The 22863-nt window shown below is 30.4% G+C and overlaps 1 protein-coding gene across 2 annotated transcripts in view; it reads left to right on the top strand.

The window, feature by feature from the left end:
• Positions 1-22863, top strand: part of LOC106677151 (trypsin-7) — a 107992-nt gene that overhangs the window by 65895 nt on the left and 19234 nt on the right. For both annotated transcript variants that reach the window (XM_014414885.2, XM_014414886.2), the window contains exon 3: positions 9571-9733. In XM_014414885.2, the coding sequence (XP_014270371.1) occupies positions 9571-9733 (163 nt within the window). The remainder of the gene's footprint in view (positions 1-9570; positions 9734-22863) is intronic.

The raw sequence follows: 22863 nt of genomic DNA, 5'->3' as shown, positions 1-22863 counted from the left end.
TAATCCATCATGCATTTACAAAATATGTAACTGTATATATGAGTATAAAATATTTATGAAATATATATTAATGTACTATATGATCCAGAGCTTATCATGAGAACTCAGTTCCCATGGTGGCCTCAGGCTCTTCTAGATCTGCCGGGATAACCTTAGACCCGGACTGGTATCCTCTTCTGTAATGGCGACTTATTGATGGCCTCAAATTACATAGATGAATCTAGCTCAGCTGCATTTAATATTACCGCATTATCTTTTCACGGCTTGGTTCAACTCTTAGTCACGACCCACGCTTTATGGTATTTATCGACATGCCATTATATTTTTTAATAATTGTTAATTTTTTTACTTTCACTTACCTGTATATGGAATATATAGTAAAGGAAAGTATTGCTGTCTTACAATATTTCGAAGTCGAGATTATGACGGAAATACATCTTTTTGAGGTCCCGAGTCCAAAAAAAACTTGGTCTCGCAAAATGGTCTGTGAGCAGTCTCAAAATCAAAAAATCATACGAAACTGAAGTTATATATTTAAGGCGACTATATGCCTGGGATGTGCCAGCAATTATTTCGATAAAATCGACTGACCCAAAGGGCCACTTAATAGAATCGATTTTTCATATTTTTTCGACTTTATCGAAAACGAATCCAACGAAGTTCACCAATATAAAATTAACCAACTGCATCGCGAATTACAAATAGAGGCAATATAGACCTACACCAAAAAAAGGTTCATAAAGCTCCACTCCCAGCTACCGACAGTTAAAGGAGCACTGATCTACAACTTAAGCAACCCAACCTCAACCCAAAGACTGAAGCTTAGGCTGCTGCAGGACATTCTGTTATAAGTATATATATTTATTATAAGTATCTATATTTATGAGTTTTGTTATTGTCACTCTGAACTTTTATTTTAACTTAATTTCTTCTTTTTTTCTCTCTCTCTCTCTTCCTCTTTCTCTTAAATTCATTTTCTTCTTTCTTTTCAATTAGAAGTCAATTATTTATTTTTTTAAATCCATAAATGCCATTGTTTTCGTTATTAACTTTAATTTTATCATTAATTATATTATTTCAATTTCTTGAGACAGGTAATTATTTATTAAATAAATAAAAAATTGTATCCTTTTTAGTCTCAACACTTTTTATTTCACCAGTCCAACGTTTCGGCCATTTCAGCCATCCTCAAGAACAATTTCAATTATAATTTCTTCCTCTCATTAAAATTAAAAATTTCTTTTGCAGGCTATTCTGCCCAGATCATTCATTAATTATAAGATTAAAACCTCTTTTTATTTTATTAATAATTACATGTATCCTCATTTATCCAATGCTTTGGTCTAATAAGATATACCCAAAATAAATTTTTCCGTCTAAATTTAAAAAAGTTATCATTTATTTTAGCAATATAAAATATAAATTGATGAGCGTCACTTCCGTATTGGTTGTAAATATCGCACTGCTCAGTAGGTATTACTTATTTTATCTGAATATCTTTTTTTTTCTCTCTCTCCCTCTCTTCCTCTTTCTCTTAACTTCATTTTCTTCTTTCTTTTCAATTAGAAGTCAATTATTTATTTTTTAAAATCCATAAATGCCATTGTTTTCGTTATTAAATTTACTATTATCTTTTATTAAGAATTATTGTTTTAAAATAATTTTATCTTGTTTGTTTTTTTTTGGTTTATTTATAACATTGAATACAGTTAGGGGTGTCTATTAGGGACGTGCGGGTTGGGGCGCTCGGTTTCGAAACGTTGTGGGTTCGATTCCCATCTGAAGCAGTTCACATTCATTTTTCGGCGGTTTCGAGGAATGAATCTTTACACCCCCACCTTGGTTAGAACGCGGCGGAAACTCAGGTAGCCGCCGGGGGTTGGCAAAAATACCACTTTAATTTATATATTAGTTTTATTTTTAATTAATTTATTTATTTTTATAAACTGATCTACTGCTGTGACTATTATGTCTTTGGTTTGATTTTTTATTGATACATGATGATAAATTCGTTTAATTTGTTCAACGGATCAAACAAGGGTAGCGGATCACTGGAGAGGGTTTGAGAGAGTGAATTAGGGAGGATAAATTTGTCAATTAGATGAAATAAAATTAAAAGGATTGAAATTGTTAAAAAGAAAAAAAAATTAAAATATTTGTATTCAGTATTTGTAATGTTTAGATCTGAAGACGAGTATTGACGGTAAAAGGAAAAACTAGGGACATATTATTTTTTGTTTTATCATGTGTATATATGTGCTATCATGGATTGAATGGTCTGCTGTGAATTGCAGCGACCCAATGTATTTGGGCAGCATAGCTCAATAAAGTATTTCTCACTCCAGTTCTAATTTGTTTAATTAGTAAATAGTAAAGGCGAAAATTTTGGACCAAAAAATTTTATTTTCCGATTTTTTCGAAAATTCATTGTTAAGAGTTCCTGGAGGTGCTAAAAACGAGTATCAACTTTGTTTCACTCCTGTTACCACACTTTGATATGGCAGTCAGATTGAATTGTTTCAATACAGTACTTCCTTACGACTTCCTTATCTTTGTTATTAGATCTTATTATTGTCAGGTAAAAAACTTTATATTCGTAACTCTCGCCTGAAGAAACTCCAAAATATAAATTTTGTAGGAACAGCTAAATATTTATTCATAATTTTTACCTTATCTGGTCGTAAAAATATATATATATATATATATTTTTAATATCACCAAAATAGCTGTTACATCTAAGCTAGCCCACCAATCTCCAAAATACTTTGCACTGTATGTAGGGTTGTAAATCAAAGGTTTCTAATGCGCGCACATCACCAGATTTTATTTTTAATATTAATGTAGGAAGGTGCGATGAAACTTTCAGTTACCGCCCTACTTCGAGTTTTTATTAATCCTCGCTCGTTTCAGAACAGATGTTGTTATATTATTCACTGTAGCAATACTTTCCCGTACTAATTTTCCAAAGGAACCTTTCCATTCCAATATCAAAAGCTTTTAGAAAAGTACTAGTAATAATATTTCTCGTTGCAAAATTTTAATAAATATAAATTAGTCATCTAAGCCCTGTAAAACTATTTAAATGAGGATGAGATATCTGTTGTTAGAGAGAAAATTTAATGTGCATGCGTCTGCTTAAACTAACTCCTGTTTAAGCGGACCTTATTTATGCATATTTCGTTATTCTCCATTATCTCCTATGATTTTATATCTTATATTTTATTTTTTCTATAATATTTGGCTTTTCAATTGTATATAATACATTTATATTACAACATTTATTTTCGGAAATGTGTTTTCAACCTTAAAAAATAATTTACTTTCAATTCAAGTTCGTGTGACTTCCATAGTTAAGAAAAAAATATATTTTTTTTAAAAGTATATAGGAACACTTAACACATAGTTTACGGACATATAATATATTTTTTTTATATGTATGTGACGTAGAATGAAGAGTAGATTTAAGTTTGTAAACAGTTGGTGTATTACGGGTTAATGCTTATAGTACAAGAGCCCAAGAGGAGAAAACGGCAGTTATTTCTACCAATTTTTGATTAAATAATTAATGAAAACTATGTTCAATTGCTATTCTAAATTGATGAGTCTAAAGGTAATTTATACTATAAAGTAATTTATAGAAATAAAATATAAAGTAGTTAATTATACGTATTTTCGTATGGGTAGTAGTTTTTACGATATTTGTAAATGAATCAAACTTTTTCACATGACAATTTGTCCAAACAACTATTAATAAATTTATTTTAGCAAATATCATGAAAACTATTACTCCTACGAAGGTAAATGTCATAAACTACTTTATGGTCTATTAAACTAGCTTTAATTTGAATGCTAGTAGACATCGGTACGTCGAATGGTTTTGAGATATAGATTTCTCAAAATAAATTCACTAACTACTAATCTTTCAGTACATTTTAATGAAACGTTGCTTTTTAAAAAGAAATATCTCGAGAACTATGGAACGTAAATAGCTCTATTAGTAATAATATTTCAGCAAATTTACGAAACTTTGAATAATGTTCTCTTAGGTTTTCTAGTGTTGTTTGGTAGTTTTAAAGACATAGAGCTCCAAATGAAAAATTAATTTTTGTTAACGTTTGAAACAGCGTTTTTTATTCGCCCTACCTATGCAGACTCATCTTGACTAGTAATAATACAAAGTTTTCATTAAAGTAATCAAAAATTGGGGTTAAATTACTGCCTTTTTTTCTTCCCGGCTCCTGTACTATCAGTACCAGGGACCAAGTAGTCCTAACAGATAATTAGTCAGAGACAGTAATGTCAGTGTAATTGTTAGTTACTCAGCCCTCAGAGGGACATAGTGACACAGTCTGCAATAACAACTGTTCAGCGAAGACGAGATCGCTCTACGAAGTCAGAGATCGTGAGTTCAAAGCTCCAACCCATTAACTTTTTTTTTGTTAATTTAATTTAATTAAAGGATTAATTTTTTCATCAGTAACATTTTCAATATTGTATCTTATCTTTTTTTAAAGTTCTTATTTTAATTTTTATTATAACCTGAAAATAAATCCTGTTTTTTTTTTGTTTTTTTTTTATGCTTCTATTTGGAATTTTCTTTATTTCCGAATTTATCATTTAAATAAAACAATATTTATTGGTAATATTTTTATTTATTTATTTAATACTGGCCAGCAGTTTTGGCAACTTCATTTTTGAACCTTCTCTGCTGCCACACAAGCTAACTATCAAATGCTCTCATAATTTATATTTAACAATTTTTCATTATCAATAAAAATGTATAGATGGTTAATTATTTTGAATAAAAAAATTTAAGTTTTTTTTTTTCCGTACCCTCCTGAAAAACGAAAATTAAAGACAATTTAAAATCAGATTTAAAAAAAATAACTATGCCAGACTATTTCAATGAGGATAAAACCTTTATCATATGAAAAAAAACTTAATTGTACATTGATTTAGGAAGTTTAATTAAAATCGTTTTTGATATTAAAAACGTATATCCGTCAAAAACTAGAATTTAAAATTTTTGACGATCCCCATATAAATATATCTTCCATTACTATAAATTCCATATATAGATAATTAAAAGAAAAAAATATCATGCATAAGCTAGTTCAGAAAATTTATATCATTTTTTACCCGAGCTGTCTTTCACTTGAGCTCTACCATATGTCATGTATCAACCCTTCCCTCGTTTAAAACCCTTCTGTTTAATCACCTTTTACGTCTCCAAACTGAACCAATATTTTAATAGTATATACAATATAATTATTAAACACTATCATTTATTATTTGTAAATATTGCACTTCTTTTTTGTTTAGTTTTTTATGTATTTAGTCATTTAGGTTTTTTTTTTGTATCTAAAATTAGTAAAATGCAATTATATAAGTCATTATTAAGTGCGGCCACAGTGTTTTTGGCCAAGATATTGTAATATTACAATTACCTTATAGTTGTTATAAAGGGACTTAGTCCTCTAATAACAAACTATTTCTCATTTAATTTCAATATATGCAGCTGCATTTCCTAAAGTTTCTTCGCATACTTCTTAGTCCAAACGGGACAGGATTGCGGCGGCCACATTTTCAAAGGAACGTCCAGGCGACAAAGCTAAACCGAGGATGAAAAGATGATCTGAGATATTAACAGCGGCATTGACAATGGCTGGGTCTTATTGAAAAGAGAATCCAACGGAACTCCTGGGAGGGGAGACTTGGGGCAGGTGCCGGCGTATTGGTTGTCTTGAGATCTGTCTGCTTTTGCTTTTGGGTTATAAATTCCACCAAACAACCGAAATAAAGTTGTTTGTAATAAATAAATTTATTCGTTATTATTCAATAAAGAATAAATTATTTAAATATTAAACCATTATTAAATTAATTATTACGTATACTTAGTAGCGTTTTTCATTTGTAATCGCCCTTAGAAAAAAAACATAAAATTAGTCCTTACTCAAAGTTTTGCGTTTCATGATAACAGGAGATATAAATATATAATAATGTAATACGTACATAAATAGAATCTAAAAATTGATTGAAAAAAAAATCTTTACCCTTCGTCGTAAACCTCCTACCGCTAAAACCTCCTAAAAATCCGCTACCTTGGACTACATTTGGACAAGCGATTAACCTGGAATCCTCACACCAGACTGAAAAGACAGGAAACTGCACGTCGATTTCGACTATTACAGCACTTACTAGACAAACGGTCTAAACTTCCAACACATTACAAAAGACTGATCTACATGACTGTAATAAGGCCAATCTGGACATATGGAGTTGAGCTTTGGGGCTCCACTAAACCTTCGAATTTCTCTCGTATTCAATCCTTACAATCCAAAATCCTTCGTAAAATCCTCAATGCTCCTTACTTTGTCACAAATAAAATCATACATAAAGACCTTAATGTTCCCTATGTAACCGATCTAGCCCGAACCAGATATCACTCCTTCCATTATAAACTCTCAAACCCCTTAGTTTCTAATCTTGCATCCTATTCCATTCCTGACAATCCTCCGAGGCGCCTGTAAAGAAGATGGCCACGAGACCAGCTAATGTAAAATGTCATTAGAGGGCTACCAATGGGTAGTTTCTCTACACGCCTGTAACACTCCAATTTAACTTAGATCAGATTTACTAAATGTATTATAATGTACAGTTGTAAATAGCAATAAATAAAAATTAAAAAATAAAATCAGTCCGTTCGTAGTCTGCGGCTTTTCTCCTGTACTGCTTCTTGTTACGAAAACACCAAACGGAGATCTTCGGAGCTAGATATTACCAATTCTATTCATATAATAATAATAAATCTATTATTTTTTGTGTTTGTTATAATTGTTCCGAACAACATTATTATTTAATATCTGTACATAAATATCATAAATAAAAAGGTTTATAAACAAATAAATAAAGGTTTATGAAAAATCAAAAACGCAAATAAAATAAAAAAATATAATAAAGATAAATAGAAAAATAATTAATATCTCACATAAGAAAGTGAAGAGATACATCATAATATATAATTTAAAAGATCATTTTATTTAATAAAATTAGGAGACTTGCTGATATAATAATAACATAGTACTAAATTTAGTGAATATTAAATGAAACGCATCTTTCGGTACATTCATGTAACATAAAAAGCCAATTCTCCGATCATCCTCCCATGTTTGGTCATTTAAATTTAGGATATCATCTCTTATAAATCATACTTTATAAATTAGTCAGAAAATATAAAGATTGGACAATTTTGAAAAAAATAAAGTTAAATAAATGAAAATTGTACTGATTTCCAGCTGTTTATTTACTGAAGTCAGTTGTCTATGTGCTTGTATAACGAGCATTTATAAATTATTGTTTTACCAAATATTATGATAAGTAAACAATTCAATGTTTACATTATAAGTTCCATGGGTTGTATGTTAAAAAAAAAATCCTTTACTACACTTCGATAGGTCAGTTATTGTGAATTGTTTCAATACAGAATTAATGTTGAAGCATAATGAAGGTTATTATATGAAAGCTTTTCATATTTTATGTATTATACGATATATATATATATATATATATATATATATATATATATGACAATATCATAGATAATCTAATTGTCTAAATTAATACGAAAAATCACTTAAATCTGAACAGTGTTAATGATATACACCTCTTCTGATATAGCAATTGCGAATTATTGCTGGGTCTTGCATTGATATTTAATAGTGAAAAATGAATCCTACTCAATATATATAATAAATAATAAACCAATGAGTAATAATTCCAAGCATTATTTATTTACGCTACGCGAAAACAATATTGAACGCAAATATATTTCAATTTCGGTCTGAAAGCATTCACATTGATGGTGTACACCGGAACATAGGTTCAACATCACTTTTTTTTTCTTGAGTACGGCTCTGGCGCTTACGATAACGGATCTTTCAGGATGATGTTCTATCAACGCCTTATTGATGTGGCTAGAAGATGGAATTGAAATAACAATGATCAGGGAACTCGAAGGATAGATTAGGGAAGAGTGTTTCATTCCGCCGAATCACGTTTTGGCCCGCACTCGGAATTCTCTTCACTTATTGGTTTAGCACTGATTACTTTCCTACCGATTCGTCCATTATCCGCTACAACAACTTCACACGTCCAATTCAATTAGCTTTGAGATACAACAACAACATTTTTTCGCTACAGGTCACGCAATTTTGAACCTTGTTGCTCCAATAAATACCTTCGGAAGCCCAATGATTATACTTTTTTATTCTTTTTTTTTTGTAATATAAGGAAGATGGTCCGGGTGTAGTTAAAGAAAAACTCGAATAGTAATTAAACTATATATATTGAGCCAACGTTTCGCCTCACTTGCAGGGCTTTATCTGGGCTAAAAAAGAGTAATAAAAAAAATTAAAATCCGTACCACTACAACCCAGGAAGGGTCAGGGGTTTGGTACATTGTTAAGAAGCACAGTTACTGGAGCAACGGTTGGGCAAGGAGGTGATTTGGTCAGAATCATGGTCGACCGCTAGGTTTTTACCTAATTAAGGGTGGAAGTAGCCTAGTGCTACTTTATTGGATAGGATAACGCACTCTCCTTCAAAGCCAGCAAGCTGTGAAAACTAGATTGTGAAATCAAATTATTATTTGATTATATTCAACTTCAATGTTAAATTCTGGATTTTCATTTTTAGGAAGTTGATTATATTAATTTTATAAATTGTTGAAGTGAAGAAAACTTCCAATTATAATATCAACTATTTTACATTTTGTGCTTGTACATCGTTTCAGGATATTTTCCCATATTCATGGACTATTGTATCCTTATCTTTGTCATTTTTTTTTTTTAATTTCCATTTTGTAATCTTGTCATCTGTCCACATTTACTCTAAAAAACTTTTTATACAACCACATTTTTTTTTTTATTCGCCGTCCTTTTTTGTATATTGCTTTTGGTCGCATGATTATTGTTTATTTTTTTTGTATCATATTACATTGATTAATATTTTAAGGTAAAAATGTTCTATTAAAATATGTTTTAGTTCTGTCTTAATTTGCTTCATGTATATGTTGTCTGTTAAGTTGATTCCTCAATTTTTGAATAATAATTTTCTAAAAAATTTAGTTATACAAAAAAAAATTAGAGTATATGTTGTAGTTGGCAAAAGTTGTACAAGCACAAAATATAAAATAGTTGATATTCTTGGTAGTTTTGCTCACCTCAACAATTTAAAAAAATCAATGTTTATGTTAACTGGACAATTAAACATTTTACAGTAACGTATCGTAACATCCCATATTTGACTGCTATGGGACTCCTTATTAATCTATTATTTTAAATAGTTTCAATTGTGTAATATTTAATAATTTGAAACCAGAAAAAATGAAAACGCTTTTCGACCCACTTAGCAGTTAACTAATTCTAAACAGAAAAAGAACATGGACACAGATGTTAGTTGATGTCTACAAGCCAATATAAATAATTAATTATTTAAATGTATTTAATATATACATTATATTATAATGTTGTAAATTTGTTCATAAATAATTAATATATCCTTTTCTGGCAGGTTGTGGGGAGGCGAACGTGGCAACGAGGATCGTGGGAGGGGAAGAGACAGACATAAACGAGTTTCCTTGGATGGTGAGGCTGAGCTATTTCAACAGGTTCTACTGCGGGGGGATGCTCATTAACGACAGATATGTTCTCACGGCAGCTCACTGCGTCAGAGGGTAAGCCGATCAATATTTACGTAAAATGAATCAAATATAAAGGTTCAAACATAATTTTTTCTTAATATCATGATATGTTTGCTAAGTTGCCCAGTAAGTTGTTAGTACAAGAGCCGGGAAGAAAAAAAAGGCAGTTATCTCACCCCAATTTTTTATTACTTTAGTGAAAACTTTGTATAATTACTAGTCTAAACTGATGAGTCTGCCAAGTAGGAGGAATAAAAAATGGCGGCTGTTTCGAAACCTTAATTTTTCATTCGGAGCACTTTTTCACAAAAACTACCAACAACACTAGAAACTCTAACAGAACATTATTTAAAGAAAAGTAAATTTGCTGAAATATGAGCCATAATAGAGCTATTTACGTCCAATAGTTCTCCAGATATTGCCTTTTAAAAAGCAACGTTTCATAAAAACGTACTGAAATATCAGTAGTTAGTGAATCTATTTTGAGAAATCTATATCTTAATAACCATTCGACGTACAAACCTCTATTAGTACTCAAATTAAAGCTAAATAATTGTACTATAAAGTAGTTTATGACCTTTACCTTCGAAGGAATAGTGGGATTATTGATATTTGCTAATATAAATTGATTTATAGTTGTTCGGACAATAGGTTTGATTTATGGAAACTTTATTATAACATAGCAAACACTGTTTATGTTTGTAGTAGTAGTTTTTATGATATTTGACAAAATGAACTCTCAAAATGTTATTTCTATTTGTTCTTATAAAATGTTAGATTTTTGAAAATATATATCTCTAGACCCATAAGACGAACATATGTCTGCCAACACTCATAATAAAGGAACTTTAACTTACTATAAAGGAATAACATTTATCTTCGTAGGGGTAGTAGTTTTTATGATATTCACATATGAATATGAATTTGGTAAATGAAAATTTGCCCGAACAACTATAAATCAATTTATTTTAGCTAATTTCATGTAAACTATTACTCCTACGAAAATAAACCACATAAACTACTTTATAGCTCATAAAACTAGCTTTAATATGAGTGCTAATACACATCTGTACGTTGAGATATGGATTCACTACTTTGAATTTCAGGTCTTCATCAGGGCAGAAAAGCAAAACTAAATAACCTTAATTCGGAGAATATGAAAAAATAAATAAAAAGAACAATAAAGTAATAACAAACAAACTTGGAAACATACATAACAATAAATTAAGTAGATAGTGGATAATAAAATGTAGTATTGTTGAGGTAAGAATTATAAAAATCAGACAAGTGCTCTTGTAAATAATGAAACAAATATAATGAATGGTGCGGAAGAAAATTTAAATAATGAGTAATTTAAATTAAAATAGTACAATATTTAGGTGACTATTGGGGATAAATACATTGTGAAATGTGCGAAAGAAAACGATTTACATGATACGTTTGAAAACAAATAAAACAAAATATATGCTACAAAGCAAAAAATAAAATAAATATAGAATGTTCGGAAAAGTGAATAAGGAAGAAACAAGAGAGAAGACATGTTTTGGAATAAGAGAGAAAATTTTTAAATAGACAGAAGAGACTTACTTGGAATCCACACACAAGACTGAAACGACAAGAAACTGCTCGTAGATTCCGATTGCTACAACACTTACTTGACAAACGCTCTAAACTTCCCATTCACTACAAAAAATTAGTATACACTACAATAATCAGATCAATTTGGAGATATGGAATTGAGCTCTGGGGCTCCACCAAACCATCAAATTCTTCCCGCATCCAATCGTTACAATCCAAAATCCTTGATGCCCCTTATTACGTCACAAATAAACTCATTCATAAAGACCTTAACATCCCATTCGTTGCAGATTTGATCCAAAACAGATATGCGTCTTTTTATTCCAAACTCCTTAACCATCCTAACCCATTAATTCTTAATCTTTCATCCTTAACAATCCCTGATAATCCCCCGAGGCGTTTGAAAAGAAGATGGCCAGGGGACCTTCTAGTTTAAATTAATATTTGAAGTACCACCAATGGGTGGTTCCTTCCCAAGATTTTCAAGTGTATATGAAACATACTACATATTTACCTATGGTATTATTTTGTACAGTTGTAAATTACAATAAATAAATAATAATAAAAAAAAAAATAGACAGAGAAACTTGGACGACTCGGACTGAATTGTCTTCTTTTTTTATATGTATATTAATTATTTTAATTTTCTTGAATATAAAACAAGTTGCAAATGGAATTAACATTGGGCTGATAGAGAGAGAATGGTTTAATAACCTATTTACTGTGACGTAGAAAACGTTAATTGTGTCCTGATTATATTGTTTTCAGAAATCTATGTTATTAAAACTACAGGCATCAAGAAGATCTATATAAGAGACAGTACAAATGTAGGTTGCGAGGTTTGCAAATAACGTGGAAGAGGCAGAAGACTCATAACCAGGTGCGGCCATATAACAAGACTGGGATAATAGATTACCTTTTTTCTCCCTAAATATTTTTAAAACCCACTACTTATATCTATAACATGAATAACAGAATGGAATGTTGAGGCTACTAGGATTAATAAAATAATAAGAAAAATTGGGACCCTCATAGTATTACGTGTTTATTTATGAGCGTGCTATTTGGAAGGTTAATGTATAATTAAGCTCAGAACTACTCCCTCTTCCCACTATAAGTGCAACATACTTCTCATTACACTAGCTATGGGATAATAATTCTAATGCTTTGAATGAAACATATCTACATAACACATTAACTGAGCATTTAGCAATGGGGATAGACATCGAGTTATTAACACTCAACACAACTACACAGATATTATTAGGTAAGGTGATATACAGAGGAGCCATGATGTCATCTGCAGCCTCATTGCTTGGTTGGTTCCCTACACCCTCGGGCGCTGTCCCATCATGCCGCGTCACTTGTCAAGAAGATGTCTTCGGGCTTCCTGTCTCAGCCGTATGGCTTATACATATTTGTGTAATAAACCTTGTTATAAAATGTGACATAAATATGTGTAGTAATCGCATAACGACAAAAATAAATATAAAGTTAATAAGAGGAGAAGATTGGAACGCGGTCAGCAAAAATAGGCAAATAAACAAAAGTTATTTTTGCCGACGTTTCAACCTGAATTTCAGGCCTTATTATATATGTCTATAATTTTATGACCTTTTGCTCACACAAGTTAGTTTGTAATTTTACTCTATAAATCTTTAATTGCTTTTCATCTACTTTATTTATGTCATCTAAACATAGGTCTTTTATAGTTATTTGTACTTTCCGGTAAAAATGTCCACTTGGTTTAACGTATCTTTTTCCCACTCCCTACTGGTGAGGTTAGAATCCAATCTCTTCAGACAGAACCTCTGTCTAAGCAAGTAAGAGTCATTCATTCATTCTCAATATCTCTTCTCCTTTGTTCCTTCTTATTCACTTTTCTGGACATTCTCTATTTATTTTAGCTTATTACTTTTTTACTTATCTGCTTTACAGTACATCTTTAATCGATTACAACATATATTCCGTTTTTATTTCTTGCCCATTGTATTATATATTTATAGCCCATTTATACATATATTTCATTGTGTTGATTATTTTTTATTATTGTTGACATTAATCATCGTTTAAATTTCCTTCCACAAGTTTCGTTATGTTTATTTCTTTATTTATATGAACACTTTCTGTTTTTTTAATCTTTTTATAATTTATTTTGTATAATTCTTACCTCTATAATATTATATTTTATCTTCGATTATCACCAATCAATCACTATCTACTTAATTTATTATTATATATATTTCAAAGTTAGTTTACTTTTATTATACAATTAATTTTATATTTCTCTGAGTTATGGTTGTTATCTCATTTTTTGTTTTGTTTTTCAGCCCTGACGAAGGCCTGAAATTCAGGTCGAAACGTTGGCTCAAATAAATAAGTTTTGTTTATTTGGTGAACACATTCTCACCACTCCTCATACTAATCTAAGGTCAATTACTAACACCTCATTATAAAGTTAATTAATTGAGCAAAAATACAGTGAAATAATAAATTTAATTCAGTCCAATCCCACATGGAAAGAAAATACCGAAAGCGGTTGTTCTGGCACTGAATCTAAGAATAACATTTAGATAACTGAATTTGGAGATGGAGAAAGTTGGTAAACAAAAAAAAACTACTTTCGTAGTTAGTTTATGGCACTGGAGAGAAATTTTTTCTTTATTCGTAAATAAAAAAGAGAGACTGCATAGACGTAATAGGAATGGCTGTCTATTTTATCTCACTGCAGTCTACCATATCACAATTAATCACTAAAATTTATAGAAATTATCCTATGTTAATTTTCTATATATAGAAAATAATTCAGAGTGCCTGTCGTAGAATTAAAGAAAAAATATATAGATATCAATATAGAATGTTCAAGATTCAGTGCATTACCAGTGATGCGGCGAGAGGGGGATAGAGTGGGCACAGGGATCCTCAGGTCGATTGTGTAAATATTGTATGTATTATTTTATCATTATGTTATTTTATTTATTTATTTTTCATACAGATAGTTTGATTATGTTCATCTTGTTTATTCTTTTGTTTGTATATATTTTAAGAGAGTTTTTTTTTTAGATTTTTATTTTTTTTTTTATTTATTTTATTTTATTTTAGTATGTATGAGATCATTCATCACTATTACCTATTGCCCACAACTATGTGGCAGATTGTAATATCTATCAATCAATAAATCTATCAAGATTCAGTTGATCCATCCCCTCGCCCCTTCTTTTCCAGAGTTTTGAGAATTTCGAAATAAACCTTTATAGATTTTAATTATGGTGAATGAATTTTATTTTGGTAGAGAAATCGATTTTGTAATGTTTTCCTGTTCATATTCATTGCACAAGCTCAGGAATTTCCAGAGGAAAGTGATATTTTTTATAAAGAATTCTCACCACGAAACTAATTCTTTAAAGATTTTTTTAATCTGACAAATTCTGATGGCGTAAATTGTCAAAAATTTACACTATTTTTAACGGTATAGAATATGAAACAAATTTTATGAACAAAATATTTTGAGAATTCATTGTCCCGTTAAATATTTGTATATCATCGAGGAAAATCAAATCCATTTCATGAAGACGAATTCTTATAGACTAATTATCAATTGTAATGATGAATTTTTAACGAAAATTGAATCCTCTAACAATTTCGTCCTTTATTTTTAAACTATTCCTCACCTTTCACCCAAAACTGTTACAATCCATTAAAAAACAACAACAGTTTTTAGCTATTGCACCTTCAAGACGAGTAAGATCGGAAAAAAATCACCTATCGTTAAAAATCAAAAACCGTTTTAGCTTTAGATTCGCATTCGGAATTTTTTTTTAGTCCCTTTGGATCTCGGGGAACAATACCGAACAAAATAAGAAGCTAGTATATAAGATAAGTATATGCCTAGTAGTATAAGAGGAGAAAAAAGGCAGTTATTTCATCCCAATTTTTTATAACTTAATTGAAAACTATGTATAATTACTAGTCAAAATTGATGAGTCTGTTAAGTATAGGTATAAAAAATGGCGGCTGTTTCAAAACCTTAATTTTTCATTCGGAGCTCTATATCTTAAAAACTACCAAAAACACTAGAAAATCTAAAAGAACATTATTCAAATAAGAGTAAGTTTGCTGGAATATTAGCCCTAATAGAGCTATTTACGTCCAATTGTTCTCGAGATGTAGCCTTTTAAAAAGCAACATTTCATAAATATGTACTGAAATATCAGTAATTAGATAATTTATTTTGAGAAATCTATATCTCAGGAACTATGTGACGTACAGATGCCTATTAGCACTGATGTCTGAACTTTGCAGGGCTTCATCGGGGCTACTGAAAATATATCTGTAAAAGAACATTACAAAAATATGATACAATAAGGTAAATTAAGGTAGGATTAATATTATGTAAAAATTAAGTGATCAGAAAATTATATATAAATAAAAGGAAGGTAGACATAAAATAGTATTAATATAAAATAAACTTGAATAAACAATGATAATAATAAAAAATTACGTAACAATGGTAAGAATAATTTTTTAAAAATACGTAAAATATACAGATAAAAAAGTACCGGAGACTTATATAAATAAAAAAAAATTAAGAAGAAAGTAGAGATTAAATAAACGTCGTGAAAGAATAAATATAAATAAAAATAATAAATGAACAAAGAACAAATCAGGACCTACCTGTTCAAAGCGATAGGTTAACCAGATATTGACAATATTGAGCCGTTTAACGGTTATATTTCTATTTCAAATACGTCGCCTATCAAGGAAGTAGTCATAAAAATAGGACGAAAAATGAAAAACAATGAGAGGAAGATACAGAAATATGATAATAATAATAACTATAATAATTTTCTAATTTAGGAATAATTAAGTAAAAATAGAATGATACATATCGTTACTAATAATACGAGTATATACTGAAGAAAATATTAGGGTAGTTAATACAACATAGGATATAATCATAATGAAAGTAAAAGAAGTAAACAAATAATAAGTAAAAGTAAATAAAAATAATAAAAACAAAAAATCTTTAAAAAAAACTTATGTATAAATTTATATCAATCTTTTAATTGTATTTAATTAATCTATCTACATCCCTAAACCTAGAAATTGTGAATCCAGCTCTGCTAATAACTTATATTTCTCTGTGTTTTTGGCTGATACAAAACACAACACAATAACAGCCTGCTCTCTGTTGGGACAAAATTGCTCGACTATTCCTGAACAAAAGTAGAATCCTTATCGGTTCTATTCCAATAACCATTTCCTTTCAGATCGTCCATTGCCCCCGTTGGAATAAAGTCAATCTGCATTATTCGTGGCACTGGAAACTGCTTGTTTCACTATAATACTAATTATAATAATTATAAACTATATGATTATACCAATATAATGATAAATAACTCCTTTAACATGTCATTTAAAGTTAAAGATAATACTACAAGAGACCAAGAGGAGAAAAAAGTCAGTTATTTCACCTAAATTTTGTATCGATTTAATGAAAACTATGTATAATAAGTTAAAATTGATGAGTCTGGCAACATGGTAACTGTTTCAATACAAAAAAAAAATTCATTCTGAGCTCCATATCGTTAAAACTACCAAGACCACTAGAAAATAGAGCATCATTCAAACTAGAGTAAATGAAATCAAATATGAGCCTTAACAGAGCTGTTTACGCTAAATAGTTCCCGAAATACAGTCTAAAACAAAATCATAAAAAACGTACTGAAAAATTATTAATTACGGATGTTTAATAGCACTCTAATTAAAGCAATTCTAATGCGCTTTAAATTAGTTAATGAGGCTTATCTTGATAGTAGTTTTCATGATATATGCTAAAACAATGTTGTTGTTGTTGATTGTTGCTTAAAGGCGTCCCCTCTAGTCATCAACGCCTATAAAAGAAAAAAAAAATAAAATAAAATAAATAAAAAAAAAACTAAACATCAAAGAGTTATACTTTATAAAGAAGGCGATGTGCTTTTAAAATTCAAATACTAATGTAATTTTATCTTCCTCATCTGTGAGAGCTTCTGATAAATTTGGGGTGAGTCCTATCCTGTTTATTGTGAGTGAATTCTTCAAAAATATGTCAAATCGTGAGAATGGACTGGCAATATTTGCACGTTAAAGGTGGCATTTTCTGATTAGGTGAGAGTGCGTGAGGAGAGTATGACCTATTCTCAAGCGGGTTAGAGCAACTTCCTCTCTACGGCTGTTGCGGTAGGATGTTGACCATGGTTTTACAGATCGTTTTATTTCTTTTAATTTATTCGGAGAGCTAAAACAATGTTTCTAGTTGTTTGGACATAATTTATGGAAAATTCTTTGATATGAATCATAAAAAATACTACCCTATCGAAGATAAACGTTGCTAACTACATTATAGTGCATTAAACTACCTCTAATTTGTTTGCTGACATCTATATGTCTAATGGTTCCTGAGATATAGTTTTTCATAAATCAAAAATTTTGTTCGAGCAACTAGCAATCAAATTTTTGAATCAATTTATTAGGAAATATAAAAACTATTACTCTTACGAAGATAAACATTGAAAACTACATTATAGTGCATTCAACTAGATTTAATTTGAATGTAGGAACACATATGTACGTCTAGACGTGAGATATAGTTTTTCATTAGCCAAAAGTTTTGTCGAAATAACTCGAAATCATTACCTTGTTAATTTATTTAGCAAATATTATGAAAATTTTGTATACGTATAATTACTAGTCCAAATGGATAAGTCTGCCAATATTAGGTACGGTGAATAAAAAGTGGCAGCTGTTTCAAAATGTTAACAAAAATAATTTTTCATTCGGAACTCTATGTCTTTAAAACTACCAACAACACCAGAAACTTTAGGAGAACATTATTTAGAGTAGAGTAAATTTTCTGAAATATTAGCCCTAATAGAGCTTTTTACGTTCAATAGTTCTCGAGATATAGCTTTTATTTCATCAAAATGTATTAAAAGATTAGTTGTTAGTGAATTTATTTTGAGAAATCTATATCTCAAAATCCTTTCGACGTACAAATGTTTATTAATACCAAAATCAAAGCTGGTTAAATGTGCTATTAAGTAGTTTATGACCTTTACCTTTGTAGGAATAGGAGTTTTAATGATATTTGCTAAAATAAATTGATTTATAGTTGTTTGGACGATAAGTTTGATTTATGAAAAACTTTATTTTAAAACCATAAAATGTACAGATGTCTGCCAGCACTCAAGTTAAAGCTAGTTAAATTTACTATAAAATAGTTTATAATATTTATCTTTGTAGAAGTAATAGTTTTTATGATATTTCACAAAATAAATTCAGAAAATGTTAATTTCCAGTTGTTCGGATAAAATATTTGATTTACAAAAAAATATATTTCTAGAGCCATAAGACGTGCATATGTCTACCAGCACTTAAAATAGGGAAACTTAATTTAAATTTAAATTAAATTAAATTTTGACTATGAAGTATTTTGTGACACGTACTATCTTAGAGGTAGTATGATATTTGCATATAAAATTTTTCCGAACAACTATAAATTAATTTATTTTAGTAAATATCATAAAAACTACTACTCCTATGAAGGTAAATGCAATAAACTACTTTATAGCACCTTAATTTGAGTGCTAATAGTATATATCATAGTTTCTGTGATAAAGATTTCCCACAATAAATTCAGTAAATAATGATTTTTCAGTAAATGTTGCTTTTTAAAAAACTGTATCTCGAGAACTGTTGATCGTAAACGGCATTATTAGTGCTCGTATTTTAGCAAATGTATCCAACTATGGATGATGATCTCTTAGGTCTTCTAGTATAGCTGGTAGTTATAAAGATATAGAGCTCCGAATGAAAAATTAATATTTTGAAATAACTGTCAATTTTTAATAACTATACTAGTATACTAATATACTAATATACTTAACTATACTTGGCAGACTTATCAATCTTTACTAGTAATGATACATAACTGAATTTTTTTCCACAGGGCTCTTGTGCTATTATGCAATATTTCTAAAGGATCGTTGATTGGCAAGAGGACACCTAGATGATGCCTCGCAAAGTCAGTTCCACCCGACCATAAACATGAGACAGACAGTTACTATAACTAAACCCTATGCATAATATTCAACAAAGAATAACTACTAGTTCAAACTTGTATTACCTGCCTCGTTCCACAATGATATATATTATATAAAATTTCTGAGTACTTGTTTGACGACGGGTCATAAAGTTCACCTGAAGCAGTAGTAATTCAAGTAGTGTCTAACATCAGTAGTTGTCATTTCCTATCACGACACGGTAGGAGTAAATATTGCCCTTAGGAGTTCAACAACGCGATGAATTATACATTTGTTTTGTTTTTTATTTAAATTTGTATTCCATTGATTAACTTTCCTTTCTTCAATCATCTAGCAAATGACAGAAATGCTACTGATGAGTAAATTTTCCATATTTGTGAACAGGAGTCGCTATACAGATATCAGTTGGTTGAAATGATTAAAATCTAATTAACAGTTCAACAGATAAATGCTTCGTGAATAACCAGAAATAAATGAATGAATGAAAAAATAATTTTATTCTCGGAGAAATGTCCCCTAAGAATAAATACATTGTTCACAAATTAAGGTTAACTGTCTGGCAGACATTTAAATAGTTTCAGTGTACATGTCGAAATAACATAAAAACCTAAGATTAAATTATAATTTATAGTAGTAATCAATAATGGCTCTATACATAAATCACAATGATGCAGAGGTTTGGTTATGTTGTTGGTGAAGGAAAAGGTGTTGTTTAAAGGAAAGGATTGAAAAGGATTGGCGAATGGAGATGGGAAGAGAATTCCAGAAGGAGATTGCACGTATGACGAAGGATTTGCTAACGGATACAGTTCTATAGGAGACCATATATAAATTGGGATCTGGTGTTTAATGAATGAATGGATGAGTGAGAGATCAAGGATATAGGTCGGTCTTTAATTTTTAAAACTTGAAATAGAAAACACCAAGGAGACATGGCTTCAGGAGGTTGAAATGAGCCACTTCAACTCGGTATACCAACAGGAGACATGAGAGCGCCTGATAAATCTTACGAAGCAATGCATGAGTCTCTCCAGTCTCAACTCTGGACCTCCAGATAGCTCTCCGTAGAACAAGGAACCGTAGTCGAAGTGGTGGAAAACAAGAGAGGATACTAGGAGCCGACGGGGTTTGCGGGTGATGAGGGGAATATGATTATGCCAGAAGAGGTGTTTGTCGAAGGTGAGTCCTAGGTTCTTTAATGTGTGGTAGAAGTGAATTATGTTGTTAAGGAAAAGTAAGGAAGAGAATACAGGTGGCGCTTGAAACCAATAAGAATGGTATTAGATTCCCCAGAACTTGATCAACTTAGTCCAAACATTTCCACTCAAAATATTTGAAACACGTGGAACATCTTTGACTGAGACTGTAAAGGTGTCTCTAAACGTTTGCTAAACAAGGGCAAATTCACGAATGCGCAAGCGTGTGGGAGGATTATTAAGGTTGGCTGCTATAAGTTGGCTTACGTGTCGGTATTTGGGCCCAAATCAAACATCGTTTGTGTTCAGTTAGCATTGTTTTAGAACTGCCAACAGATAAATCTTCGTGATTTCTGTGTTTTAATTAATTTAAGAATTTCCCTTCGGATTCAATAATTAACTCTAGATTAAAATGATATATTTTAAAATTCTATCGATTTTATCATCGACAATCGACATTGTCTGAAATCTTGTTAATTAACTTTAGCATCTAATTTTTGATTTAATGTAGCAAAAATATATATTTTTAAAAACATTATATGTCTAGGTAATTAAATTAACAAATTTCTGAAAAAAATTTCTAGGACATAGAACATACAAACATATGAATATCGATACACCTTTGTTGTTTCCTGTGTTAGCAAGCATTTGGACAAGCCTTGGATTTGCGATTGGTGGCAAACATGTAGATTCAGAATCTGGGAAACCCCGAAAATATGGAATCAGTAGCTGCGATTGTGAGAGAAAATAGAAAAATTTAGAATCGGTGACTGAATGTTTAAGTAAAAAATCCAAAAATATTTAATTTATGTGTGAGAATGCGAGAGAAACCTCAAAAATATGGAATGGGCAACTGGATGTTTGAGAGAAGACCCAAAATTATAAAATTAGTGAAAGAAACCCTAAAAATAAGAAATTGATGACTGAGTGTGTGAGGGAAGAATACTTTGAATCGACTGTACTCCTTTATGGGAGATAGGCCCAGAAATGGAGGCCCCGTTACGAGACAACTGGTTATCGGCTATACACCTAGCATCGAGTCTTCCTAGGGGAAGTGATCCTGGGATGTGTACTGAAATTGTTCTCAGTGTCGGTGTCGGTTGTGTGTAAGTACACTGTAAAGTGAGCTCAGAAGAACACGGATGGAATCTTTAATCGCCACTAGTAGAGCACACCTACTTGTTACCAGAGATAGAAACACAAGTTTCCAACGGCGAGAAGCACCCTCAAGCACAGAGATAAATGGGTGGAAGAAAATCAGAAAGCAGAAGAATCTAAGAGAAACCCTAAAAAATATGTAATTGATATCCGAGAATGTGGGAGAATCAACGAACTTGTTAATTTCACTACTTTACCTACAATTCGTTATTTGTTGAGATCTTTAAGAAAAATAGTTTCTACAGAAAAGCGTTAGCTGTCATGCTGCCAGAAGAACAATCGATTAATTGAAAAATAACTTTAACGCGATTTAGAGTTTTGGAGACAGGCCACAACCTTCAGGATCATGTGACTCCTTGATATCTTTGATTTTTTTTTTTTTTTTTTTATGGGATTGTTTGAAACCATCAATGTAAGTGAACAAGCCAAAAACTGTCGATAACCTAAACATTAGCGCAATAAAAATCATCAATAAGACAAATTTGTTATTATATCGATAAGTGATCGAAAATTGGACCTTTGGTATTATATCGCTGCAGTCCGAAGCGACGTGGCCAATTAAGCGATTTGGTAATTAATCCAATTTATAATGCTTAAGAATAAGCTTTAAAAAACAATCAATGTTTTTTTTATTTTAATTCAAATTTATCCAGGTCCAATAGGAATATTCTTGATAATACTGGGACCACTGCTCGTTAAAAAAAAGGACATTCTGTTTCTTGTAAATAATTTGGAGCGCTTTGGAGAATAAACGAGTTCTCTGTTTCCTTTCTTGCATTCCTAAACCTCCATGTGGATGCCCCTTGGTTTGTAAAAAATAGCCAATTACATCGGGAACTACAAAAGTAATCAATAGACTACTTCATCAAAAAACGGTTCATGAAATTCCACTCTCAGTTAAAAGAGCAGTAACTTACAACTTGGAAAACTCAACCAACAAACACGACATCCTGTTATAAATTCTATATTTATCTATTTCTATTGTTGTCATTACTACTATTTCATATGTTTTTTATCTTTTCATCTGTTTTTTCAAAATAACTTCTCCTTTTTTCCCTTATTAGAAGTCAGTTATTTATTCTACTAAATCTATAAATGTTGTTTTTGTTAACTTTTTTTTTCTCTTCTTAAGATTTATAATTTTTAT

Source organism: Halyomorpha halys, unplaced genomic scaffold (assembly GCF_000696795.3).
Source record: "Halyomorpha halys isolate HHAL.00 unplaced genomic scaffold, Hhal_1.1 Scaffold88.1, whole genome shotgun sequence".
Lineage (NCBI taxonomy): Eukaryota > Metazoa > Arthropoda > Insecta > Hemiptera > Pentatomidae > Halyomorpha > Halyomorpha halys.
Note: the sequence above shows the minus strand (reverse complement) of the source record. Positions and strands in the feature narration are given on the sequence as shown.